The sequence below is a fragment of the Lagopus leucura genome, unplaced genomic scaffold, assembly GCF_019238085.1.
Source record: "Lagopus leucura isolate 7727_CA_CO unplaced genomic scaffold, USGS_WTPT01 Super-Scaffold_760, whole genome shotgun sequence".
Lineage (NCBI taxonomy): Eukaryota > Metazoa > Chordata > Aves > Galliformes > Phasianidae > Lagopus > Lagopus leucura.
The window spans coordinates 13,878,509-13,889,932 of NW_024962257.1; the positions used below are offsets into that span (position 1 = coordinate 13,878,509).

Below are 11,424 nucleotides of genomic sequence, written 5' to 3' on the forward strand. Positions count from 1 at the left end.
TGGATAGGACAAGAGAGAATGCCTCAAGTTGCAGCAAGAGAAGTCCAGTTTGAGTATGTTGGAAATATCCAGGACGGTATCTCTGATAAAGCAAATTTTATTTGCAGTTGCAATGGTAGCCCTCCCTGCAAACAGGAGAGCACACAGAAAATAGCATTACATCTTTTGTGCCCTATTACTCGATGCTTATCTCTTTCTCCCCTGGTTCCTCGTTGGCTGAGTACTGCAGATGCACAATCTTACCGATGCTCAACTAAACATACCTGGCTAAACGTAAATCTTTGCTGGCTAAGCATAAACCTCTAATTATTTAATTAACTTATAGCACTTTGTCCACACTTGGTCATTGTTTCTGGACATCTGCTTGTCCTTCCTTGCATAGAGATAAGCTCGGAAGGAGGATAGAGGGGAATATCTTGATGCCTGCCTGTTGCCTCCCAATCTTCCCACAGAGTGAGGCAGCCCAGCCTTGTGTAGAGGCCCTGGCTTCTTTGATGTTTGTAAAATCTGTTTTTCTTTTGCTGGGAGTTTCTTATCGTAACAAAACAACCCTGCAATATGTTTTCTAATCCCTAGCACTATGCCCACATTGTTTGGAACATTTAAAAACTATTGCAGTTTTGCAAGAAAGAATTAATCACATAAATCAGCAGTTATGTTTCTAAAACAGGCTGCTAAGGTATACAGTATTCCTACTTTTTACATCAACTATTTCTAAGGATAAGTTACAGAATACAAATACATTATGTTCTAATTCTTCATATCAATTGTCCTTTTAAAGATCTAATGCAGAAACAACATTGCATTCCCATGAGTATTAGGAAAAACTTTTTCTCTGAAAGAGTGGTCAGGCATTGGGATGGGCTGGAGGAGAACATGGCAATGCCCAGATGGACACAGGCTGGCTGGAGTACTGCGTCCAGATCTGGAGCCCCCAGGACAAGCAAGACAGGGAGCTGTTGGAGAGGGTCCAGAGGAGCCACAGAGATGATCAGGGGCTGCAGCACCTCCACTACAAAGACAGGCTGAGGGAGCTGGGCTTGTTCAGCCTGGAGCAAAGAAGGCTGTGGGGTGACCTCATTGCAGCCTGCAGTACCTAAAGGGAGCCTACAGACAGGAGGGGAGTCAACTCCTGAAAAGGGTGGATAACAGCAGGACAAGGGGAAATGGTTTGAAGTTGAGGGAGGGCAGATTGAGGTTGGATGTCAGGGGAAGTTCTTTGCTATGAGAGTGGTGAGGTGCTGGAATAGCTGCCCAGAGAGGCTGTGATGCCCCGTCCATCCGTGGAGGTGTTCAAGGCCAGGTTGGATGGGGCCCTGGGCAGCCTGGGCTGGTGTGAAATGGGGAGGTTGGTGGCCTTGCGTGTGGTAGGGGGCTGGAGCTTCATGATCCTTGAGGTCCCTTCCAACCCCGGCCATTCTGTGATTCTGTAACACGGAGCACCCACACGATGCCTTTAAGACGCCCGAGCTGCTGCCCCCTCCTCCATCCCTCCCTCCCCGTGACGTCATCACTGCTCGCCACGCGGAGGCTCTTCCCGCCCGCGCTGCGCTAATCGTGTGCGACGGGGTCGGAGCGGTGGTTGCGGAGGGCGCCGAGGATGTGAGTGGGGTGGGAGCTGATTGTCTGCGCGGGCATCGGCCGCCATCCGGCCGGCCGCCACTCGGTGCGGCCTCGCCGCCGCTCGGGATTGCTCAGGGGAGCCGGCGGGAGCCGATGGAGTGGTTATGGAGGGAGATGAGAGACAGGGATGGCGCCGCGGCCTACCGCGGCCGGGGGCGGGGAGGAAGGCGGGAGGCCGGGCCGGGGCGGAGCCGGGCCTGAGGCCTGCAGCGGAGCTGGGGCCGGGGGTCCCGCCGCCCAGCAGCGGGCGGGCAAAGCGTCAGGAGCGCCCCGCGGGTCTCGCTCCGCCCGGCGCCGTACTGCAGCCTGTGAGCGGCTGAGGCCCGGCCCTGCGCTGCCCTTATAGCCGGGCGGCGGCGTTGAGAGAAGCTGCCGATTCGGGTCAGTCTTAATTCATGCGAGGAAAACTTTCCTATGCTTGACAAACAAGGACCCATAAGCAAGTTGCCGTTCCAGGACGCGCCTGCCGGGCAAGAAGGCCTAGGGAGAGCCGAGGTCGTTGCCTTGGCTGCAGCTGTCTATGAGCATAGGTCTCCTCAGAGCTCACTGTGTGCAGGGAGCAGCTGGCCTGTTAGAGTGCTCTGAGGCCGGCTGTGCTGGGCTGGGTGCTGCACGAATGCTGAGATGTTGGGGGGGTATCGGAGTTTGTTTCCATTTTAGGAAGGGAGGTGTTGCTTAGGAATGCCTTGTGTTGTTAATGCGCTCATGCTGCAGTGTTATTCTTTATGGAGGTGTGTTCCAGTGAACGCCTGAGCATGTGCACGTGAAAGTGCCCAGGGGCTGCGTCTCCCACGCCGAGGTTTCCAAGTGAAACTTTCTTGGGAACGGTATATTTTAATTGGGTGAAAGAAGAACACTGGTTAGCCTAAGGGCTGCCTGAAAGCTGCCTTTGACAGAAGTTTGCTGGATGTGTCAGCCTCATTTGGCTGTTGTGTCTGGTAAGTGCTAGCCCTGTGGGTGCACGGAAGAGTGGTGCTGCTGGCAGCTGTTTACATGCAGTGCTTCCCAGCGCTCCGGTAGCAGGCAGGGTAATGGCAAAGCACTTGTTGGTCTTCTGAGCTTTCATTTCCCATCTTGCAGCAAGGTGCAGCTGGAGCTGGCTGCCATTGGGAAATGGGTTTTGAGCTTGTGGTGTCCTGGCTGCAGTGGTGTGAGAGTGTTTGGTGTGTAGGGAGAAATAAGACAAGCCTGAGTGGTGTGCTCAGGAGAAGAGGGCCAGGAAATGAAAATGTCATCTTTGGAGTAGGCCAGCTGCTTTGACACAGGGCCCTTTTCTAAGCTGTGGGTCTGTCATCTTTCTTACTAGAGTCAATAGCTGCTTAGGGAAAAACTGTAAAGCTGAAAATCAGGAATGTAGCGATCTCTTCCCAAAGCTGAGTGTCACTGCAGTGTAGAGGATCAAGGTGGTGATGGTCAGAACCAGAAACCAGAAGCAGCAGGACCTTGTTAGCTAATTTTGCCTTCGATGCAGCTGTTGGTGCACCAGGAACATGCAACGTGATTACTGTGTGATGCCTCTGCTGATGACGCTGGCAGTTCACAGAGATGCTCGTCCCCATTCTGTATGAACTGGAGGGAGAATGGCTGTTTCTGAGTGTGGAAAGCAATAGGACAACGGGGGGTGGTTTTAAACTGAGGCGGGGAGGTTTAGGTTGGATATTAGGAAGTTTTTCACCAGAGGGTGGTGAGGCACTGGCACAGGTTGCCCAAGGAGGCTGTGGATGCCCCATCCCTGCAGGCATTCAAGGCCAGGCTGGATGTGGCTCTGGGCAGCCTGGGCTGCTGGTTGGCGACCTGCGCACAGCAGGGGTTGGGACTGGATGAGCATTGTGGGCCTTTGCAACCTAGGCCCTGCTACGATTCTTTGTTTCCCAAGTGTTTCCTGTGTGGGTAGATACTATGTTTCACAGCAAAGCATATCTGCCAAATTCTTTTCAAGGTTATTAAATATATGTGGAGGCAGCTTTGTGATCCAGATAGAATCAGCGAAATGCAGCAGCACGTTTAGATGTCACAGAGTATGTGATAGATGCACCCTCGTGTAGAAAATGCTTGAAATTGAGCTCTCAGAGTTGAGGTTCTACATGTGAGCAGTCAATTCCTATGTGTGCAGCACACTGCCATACGTATTCATTCTTTTCCAAGAACTCCTGAATGTGTGCTCAAGTCCCCCTGGGCACCTGCAGTTGCATTGTGGCTGGTTATATGCCCACTTAGTTTATCCCCGTTTTTTCCACCGCCAGCCTCATCACAGAGACTTTTGGTTGAGCTGTAGCTGTTTTTCCCCAGTTTGGCCGAATTCCATTGCTTCTTAGGCCACAATGAGCAACTTCCAACACAACGTGTGTGAAAATCCAAGGAAAACATCCTTGCACATGGTGAGATGCAGAGATCAGTAGTCTGCCATGACTGCAGTGCTGCTTGTGAAATGGAATTAAGAGAAAACAAGGCTGATCACACACCAAGCAAAGCAGAAATGGAAGGTTTTAGGACTAGTGCTCACTGCTTCCTTCTGCTAAACTAATATATTGCTCCTCAGACTAACGTACTGATCTCTGTTGCTAAACAAACCAGCCTGTATCACCACTCAGCAGCCATCTCTTCCTGCCTAGCATGTGTTCTGTGGCACAGAGGGACTTTGGAGGAAAGCAGAGCTTGCTCCTCAGGAGATGAGGATGTTGGCAATAGGCAGGAGCTGCACGTGTGTCTTGTGTAGGGGATGGATGTCCTCTGTGCGCCTTCCAGGGGGGTGTATAGGATCCTTTGTACTTCTGTGACTACCAGAATTTGTAGCTTTGAACCCGCATACGAGTCCTTATGCTGTGATGAAGGTGTGAGCTGGCCCAGGCTGTAACGGCCAAGCAGCACTGGGCCTGGCTGCAGTGCCTGCAGGCCTCACCTGTCCTCTGGTATGCTGCCACTGCTGCACAGCAGGTCTGCTGTTCTGTGTCTGTTCATTTCTTGTTTCTGAGCGCTCTCACCGTGTCTCTTGGCTGGTCTCTGGAGTGTACTGCTCTCAATCAGGGGGCACTTCTCAGAATTGAGGAGTTGGAACTGAGATTTGACAGAAGTGAGGCCCATTTGGAGCTGCTTTGGACGCCTCTGCAAGGGAAATGGAGTTAATGGGAATGAAAAATGATGGGAATGAAAAAGAAGAGTTTGCTAGGACTCAAAGAAAATAATAAAAAATCCAGCACTAGGTTTACTTTCCAAATTTTCAAGGCCTAATGGAAGTGGGGGTGTCGTAGGGTCCTGGGGCTTTCCCAGCAAGGGAGAGGAGTTGGAGGTGCATCTCTTTGGTGAACTTGCATATGACAGTTTCTGTATGCTAAAGCTGTTGTCCTCAAAGCTGCTGCTCTGCAACGTGAAACGTTTTCCTTTCTTCTAAAAAGCCCCAACTTACCTGATGCTTTAACTCTGCTCTCACGGTAATCTTGGTCACGTTTGAAGTTCTGTGTTCTGTGTTGCTGTTCTGTGCCTCGTTTGAGTGTGGTTTTCTGTTCTTGTGTGTTTTCCATATTAAACAACCCCTTCTGCCGTGTGTTCTTGAAGGGCTCCCTCACCAACCAAACGCAAGGATAGGTCTGAAGAGAAATCAAAGGACCGATCCAAGGACAAAGCAGCCACTAAGGAATCTGGTGAAAAGGATCGCGGTCGGGACAAGACGCGCAAAAGGCGCAGTGCTTCCAGTGGGAGTAGCAGCACCAGGTAGCTACCATTCCAGGCAGTAACAAATACCTGTTTTCAGAGCCACCTGTGGTTGGCTGAATTCCATGGCTTGGACTTACACAAGCTTGGAATTGCGTTGGTCACGGTGAAGCGATGGAAGGGGTTTTGGATCGATGAGGTGTGATTGGATCAGTGAACTATGGAGAGTCGCTCTTCATTGCTTTAACTTGCAGTTGCTTTCTGTCTCATTATCAGGAGATCTTCAGCCGTTCTTTCTCTGGGCATTCCATTCAGTTTTTCTTTCCCTCGCAGGTCCCGCTCCAGCTCCACTTCCAGCTCAGGATCCAGTTCCAGCACTGGTTCCAGCAGTGGCTCCAGCTCCTCTTCGGCCTCAAGCCGCTCTGGGAGCTCCAGCACCTCACGCAGCTCCAGTTCCAGCAGCTCCTCTGGATCCCCCAGCCCGTCCCGACGGAGGCATGACAACAGGAGGCGGTCCCGCTCCAAGTGAGTGCTCCGTGTCTTTCAGGAGTTCTAGAGAGCAGATCGACTTCCTTGTGCAGTTCAAGGTGGTGATCAAACGGGTTTTTGCCGAGGACTTTTTACTTTCTCTGTGACTCAGAGATGTGAATTTTGTTAGAATAGGCAGGTTCCTTTGGATGGCTGTTGAATCATACACGTGCCTTGTGGAGGTGAACGAGGAAAGAGTTTCTTTTCTAAGGGTGATTGGTACATGCTGTATTTTGTGGAGGCAGTTTGAGTCGGTGTTCACCCACCGCAATGGGAAAATGGGGGCGCAAATGACAGTAAAGGTGTTCACGTATTTCCTGTAAGTTGTAGTCAAGCCTGCCAGAAAAGTTGGGACTGAAAATGGTGGATAGGTGTGTGTGTGTGTGTGTGTGCGCTGTACGTGTAAAAATGATAGGAGTGGGGGGACCAATGAAAGAGTTTTTCTGTAAGGGTGGCAGTACAACTTGTAATGCCCACATGTTGGGTTTGTTTTTTTTCTTTGGATAATTCTGTAAATAATTATTTAGATTGTGGAAGGCTAAAATCAATTATAATCCAGTTTGCTTTGTGTATCCTGCAATTTATGGACAGTAAGATTTGGAAGAGGCATAAATACAGATATTCTGCATGCTTGGATTTGGGGTTTTCTTTTTGGTGCTTTTTACAATGTGGCTTGTACTTTTAAAAGCCTGCAAGCAAACTGTAAAACAATTATTTAAATAATTCAGATGTGATGTTTCTTGTCTTCTGTGGTGAACAGAAGACACGCAGGTCACTAGATCCATTATTTGGCTGTGCTGTGCTTTGGTGCTCCTGGCCTTGTTTTGCCTCTTTAATTGTTGTCATGTGATGATTTTTGTTCCTGCACCTCCAGAGTTCTTTAATGCTAGCAATGATTTTGAGTAAATCCTTGGTAAATCAAATTTAGTAAACCTAGCTAACCTTTAATGTATTTAAAATAAATTAAAAAAAAGCCCCTTTAATTCCAGAAGACTGTAAAGCAAAAGCAGACAAGACAAATACAAATCTTCCTACCCTTCTGAGCGGAGCACAGCCACCACCCTAGCAATTCCTAACTTGTAATATCTTAAAAGAAAAGCTACCTTGACAAGAAAAATGGTACTTCTCTTAAAATCACGTGCTAGAAATTGGCTTCTAGTTCTTGTCTTCTCGTTTTCCCTGGAAGCTGTAAATGTTTTCTTGTCAAAATCAGATCCAAGCCACCCAAGAGAGATGAAAAGGAGCGGAAGCGGCGCAGCCCATCGCCCAGACCTACAAAAGTGCACGTTGGGAGGCTCACTAGAAATGTCACCAAGGTAATGGCGTGCTCTCCTCTAATGCCAAGCAGGTGCTTCTCTTGTGGGTTGTGTGCTGATGGCTTTTTTAAAGCCTTCAGTGTTTCTTTTGTCTGTGGACTGCTGCCAGAACAGTGCTGTTGGAAATTCCTGCTTTGTGTCCAAATGGATGAGTGAGGAATGCTTCAGTAGAGCTTCCCCAAGTCAAATTCAGTGCAGCCTTATGAGATTCAGCAGTGTTAAAAGCTCTGTGTGCTTTGTTGGTACCCCAGAGCTTGTACTTCACCTTCCTAGGAAGAAAGCTGTGTAAGTCAGTACAATAGTAGAAATCACGTGGGAGGCATTAAAGTCACCTGGGGCTTCACTAAAGGAGCTCCAGGGGAGCTGGATTGGCTGGAGCTGTCTTTGCTGGAACGTAGTTTAGAGGTGTGCAGAGGTACAGGTTTAGGGTGCAGAAAAGATGCTATTTTAAAAAAGATATGAAGGCTTGTACCTGAGGACTTCCTATCTGAGGACACAACTTCGCTTTCTAAAACCCCAGGAAGGTTTTCTCACTAGTGCAGCTTCTGTAGCCTGTGATGATGTTCAGCCAGGAATTCTGATAAGGTCTGGAATGATCTGAAGTGAAACAGACGGAGACATCAGTAGAGGCTGTGGTAACCCCAGTGTGATTTCCACACCTGATTAGTGGAATGTATCTCCTGCAGGTGGCATTGATTTAAAGGTGGTTTGGTGCTGTGTGCTCTGTAGTGGCCAGAGCTGCTTGGTGAGAGAGCTGCACATCCTTAAGTTCTGCTCCTTCTTGGCAGGATCACATCATGGAAATTTTTTCCACTTATGGAAAGATTAAAATGATTGACATGCCAGTTGACAGGCTAAATCCACACCTCTCTAAAGGCTACGCTTACGTGGAGTTTGAGAACCCAGATGATGCTGAGAAAGCCCTGAAACACATGGATGGAGGTGGGTGTCAAGTGCTGCAAGGAGGCTGGGTGCTTTGAAAGCAATCTTTGGAGCGAGTGGATTTGATGTGAAAATGAGATGGAGATGATGGGGTACCTTCTGGGGAGCTGATCTGATATGCTGTCATTCTGTTTTCAGTGCAGATGCCTTTGGCTTTTGTGTGGTGTCAGGGCAGATTGGAAAAAAACCAAAACTATTAAAGTGATGCTTTTTTTCCAAACTGAAAATCATTTAAATTTCTGTGAAAATCCTTCCTGATCAATGTCTGATGGGGAACTTGGTTAAGAAGTCTGGTGTGCGTGTGATTTGGTCAGCAGAACTTCAGAGTGCGTGGTGGAAATAGCAGCACAGGGTTGTGTTGCTTGCGACAGAGCTGTGAATCACCGTCACTTGGTCTGTTGGTGCTGGAAAACGCTCACTTTGTGTTTGTGACTTTCTGAGCAGGGCAGATCGATGGGCAGGAGATCACTGCCACGGCCGTGCTGGCGCCACGACCCAGGCCGCCTCCTCGGCGCTTCAGCCCACCCAGGAGGATGCTGCCACCACCACCGATGTGGCGTAGGTCACCCCCTCGGATGAGGAGAAGGTGAGAGCTGAGCCTTATATAATGTCTTATTTCCTTCTCACTGTAACAAGAATTTATCGCCGAGTCCCAGCATGAGGACGACTTCATCTCATTGGACCTGAGCTTCCCCTCCAGTGATGGTTCAAAAAACCAAAACAAAGCACAAAAGAACAAACAAACCACCTTCTGGGCATCAGTTGAACTCAGATTGTACTTCTTGAAAGGTTGAGGGAACTGGACTTGTTTAACTTGGAGAAAAGAAGGCTCCAGGGAGACCTTCCAGTACTTGAAGGGAGCGTATAAACAGGAGGGGAAGGGCAACAAGGGTGGATAGAGATAGGACAAGGGGTTTTAAACTGAGACAGGGGAGGTTGAGGTTGGATATGAGGAGGAAATTTTTCAGCCAGAGGGTGGTGAGGCACTGGAACAGGCTGCCCAAGGAGGCTGTGGATGCCCCAGCCCTGCAGGCATTCAAGGCCAGGCTGGATGTGGCTCTGGGCAGCCTGGGCTGCTGGTTGGCGACCTGCACACAGCAGGGGTTGGAACTGGATGAGCACTGCGGTTCTTTGCAACCCAAGGCATTCTGTGACTCTGTGATAATTAATTGCTTAATGCCAGAGTTGACCCTGATCTATTTCCTGAATGAAGTCCATCAGAAATGTTTAGATCCCAGCCTGTTCCCTTCTGTGTAGTGCTTTGAGGTGAAGTGGGGACAGACTTGTGGCTGGCTGGTAGGATGCTTTTGGCAGCCTGGTCTGGTTGCCTTTTTCAGAAGCCCTTATCTCCTTTCTGTCAGTGGGAAAATGAGAGTAAAGCAGTCCTCCTGCATCAGGTGTGCGTGACCCCAAGGAGGGACCTGATGCATCTGTTGTGTGACTCGGGGCTGCCGGAATCCTCAGGCTCCAAAAAACTTAACATTGATGTTCTCAGCATGTGGGTGAGCTCCACTATCCTGGAAACCTGCTGAAACTCTTGTCCTTACTAATGCAGTTCCTAATTTGAACCAGCTGATTGCTTCTCCATGAAGTGCTTTTTACTGCACTAAATGCTAGGTTGGATGATCTGTTTGCTTCCCTCATCTTCTATTGTGCTGTCTGGCTCCGTTAATATTCCGTGCCCGGCACCTTGGTGTCATACTGATGGCTGTACAGACAAGTGTAGCACTGCAGATTCTGAAGCTCAGCTATTTCTTTAGAGTTGGACTTCCTGTGAGAAGTGTGTCTGTGGTACTGTGTGACCTGTGTAAATACTGAATATTTCAGGAGCTAGAATTTCAGAGGAGCCTTTCAGATGAAGGAGAATCTGATGTAGAAAGAACCTGTTTGTGGTGTGTGAGGTAGAAGATGAGATCCTTGTCTGTTATTTGGATGTGAAGCAGTCTTTCAAATTCTGAAGCAGAGGGATGGCAAAGTAGCTAGGAAATTCCTCCTAGAATATTCCTGTTCGGATTGCACTTCTGCTTTCTGGAGTTGTTGGATCTCTTTCAGAGTGATCTTTGAGATTTTTCTGGAGGATACAGAAGGAAGCAATTTGCAAACACTGCAGACGTTGCTGGAAGCTGCTGTGCCTCCTAACGGAGCTCTTCTCCGTCCCTTCCTGCAGGTCCCGCTCTCCGAGGCGCAGATCTCCTGTCCGCCGGCGCTCGCGGTCGAGGTCTCCCGGACGAAGGCGCCATCGCAGCCGCTCCAGCTCCAACTCTTCACGATAAAGCAAAAAGAATGGACAGCTTTTTATTTTTTAACTTAAATTCCATGAAAATAAATATTGTACCTTTTTTTATAATGGGTCTAGGTGAGGAAGGGAGAGAGGGGGGAGAGAGGATCCTGGCAGTGAGGGTAATCCAAGAGGAGGCAGCAGCAGTTCCTGGCCATTAGTCAGCCTCTGCTGTGGGGCTCCTGGTTTCCTGGCATTTAATTGACATTATTGAAAAATGGCTGTGATGATTTTTTTTTTTTTTTAAATTTTTTTTTTAATGCTATAAAACCAACATCTGTCCTGGATCGATGTTATGGCTTTCTCCAGTTAGCAGACTGCTGCTTAATGATTTCTAAGTGCTTAGCATGCTGTACAGATGAGCATGTAAATCTTGAGCTATTTTGGAAATGCTGCATAATAGGGCAGGGAGGCAGTGAACCCAATTGCTGGGATTGTCAGAGCGGCTGGAGTCCGGATTACAAAATCTGTCTGAGACTTAATGAGCTGTTTGCTTTATTCCCATTCCCAAACTATGATTAGTTTCTGCATATTGACCTTCTGTAATGCATATACCACTTGAACGCTGCAGAGACAGCAGCCCGGCCTGCTGAATACTGTGCTTTAGAAAAGAAGCTGGAAATGTTAATAACGGGTTTGTAGCTGCTGCCCTGGTTGATTCCTTCCACCTTTTCTTAAAGATTTTGGTAAGTTTCCTATTCAGTTCCTTAAGGAAATGATGCAAGTGCTTCTGCTTTTACAAATCTCCAGTTAGCAACCAATCGTCAACCCCTGCAAGGAAACTGCGAGGCAGAGCGAGGCTGGGGGCTGTGCTGCTGCCTGGGGAAAGGCAAAGAACCACCTGTTGTACAGTCAATACTATAAAGTTTTGTTGTTTTTTTTCATTATTTTTGTGTCGTTTTGTATCACTTTGTAGCCTTTGGGGCCACGTTGTGTTTGTACTTGTATAGGACGAGCGACTGATAATAAAGCAGTAGAGGTGAGAACTGCCCGTCTCGCTCGTTTCCGCCCGCGCTCGCAGAGACAGAGGGGCTCCTGCGCCTTTAAGAACAGCGTGGGCGGGGCTTTCTTCCGGCACTACCATTGGTC

The 11,424-nt window shown here is 48.7% G+C and overlaps 1 protein-coding gene across 3 annotated transcripts; it reads left to right on the forward strand.

The window, feature by feature from the left end:
- The first annotated feature begins 1,520 nt into the window (after positions 1-1,520).
- Positions 1,521-11,321, forward strand: RNPS1 (RNA binding protein with serine rich domain 1). Of its 3 annotated transcripts, none has more exons than XM_042864636.1 (7): positions 1,521-1,602; positions 5,176-5,331; positions 5,605-5,796; positions 7,013-7,115; positions 7,904-8,057; positions 8,502-8,643; positions 10,225-11,321. In XM_042864636.1, coding segments are annotated over exons 1-7 (855 nt in total). In that variant the 5' UTR covers positions 1,521-1,600; the 3' UTR covers positions 10,331-11,321. The 3 variants fall into 3 exon arrangements, with proteins under 3 accessions (XP_042720570.1, XP_042720571.1, XP_042720572.1); XM_042864638.1 differs by lacking the exon at positions 1,521-1,602 and adding an exon at positions 4,008-4,823; XM_042864637.1 differs by lacking the exon at positions 5,176-5,331 and having other exon boundaries at positions 1,540-1,602.
- Positions 11,322-11,424: the final 103 nt, after the last annotated feature.

Coding starts and splice junctions, on each gene's coding strand:
- RNPS1 (XM_042864638.1), top strand. CDS start 4,759: ATGATGGGAATGAAAAAGAAGAGTTTGCTAGGACTCAAAGAAAATAAT. Junction 4,824..5,175: donor AATAAAAAATCCAGCACTAG/GTTTACTTTCCA, acceptor GTGTTCTTGAAG/GGCTCCCTCACCAACCAAAC. Junction 5,332..5,604: donor AGTGGGAGTAGCAGCACCAG/GTAGCTACCATT, acceptor TTTCCCTCGCAG/GTCCCGCTCCAGCTCCACTT.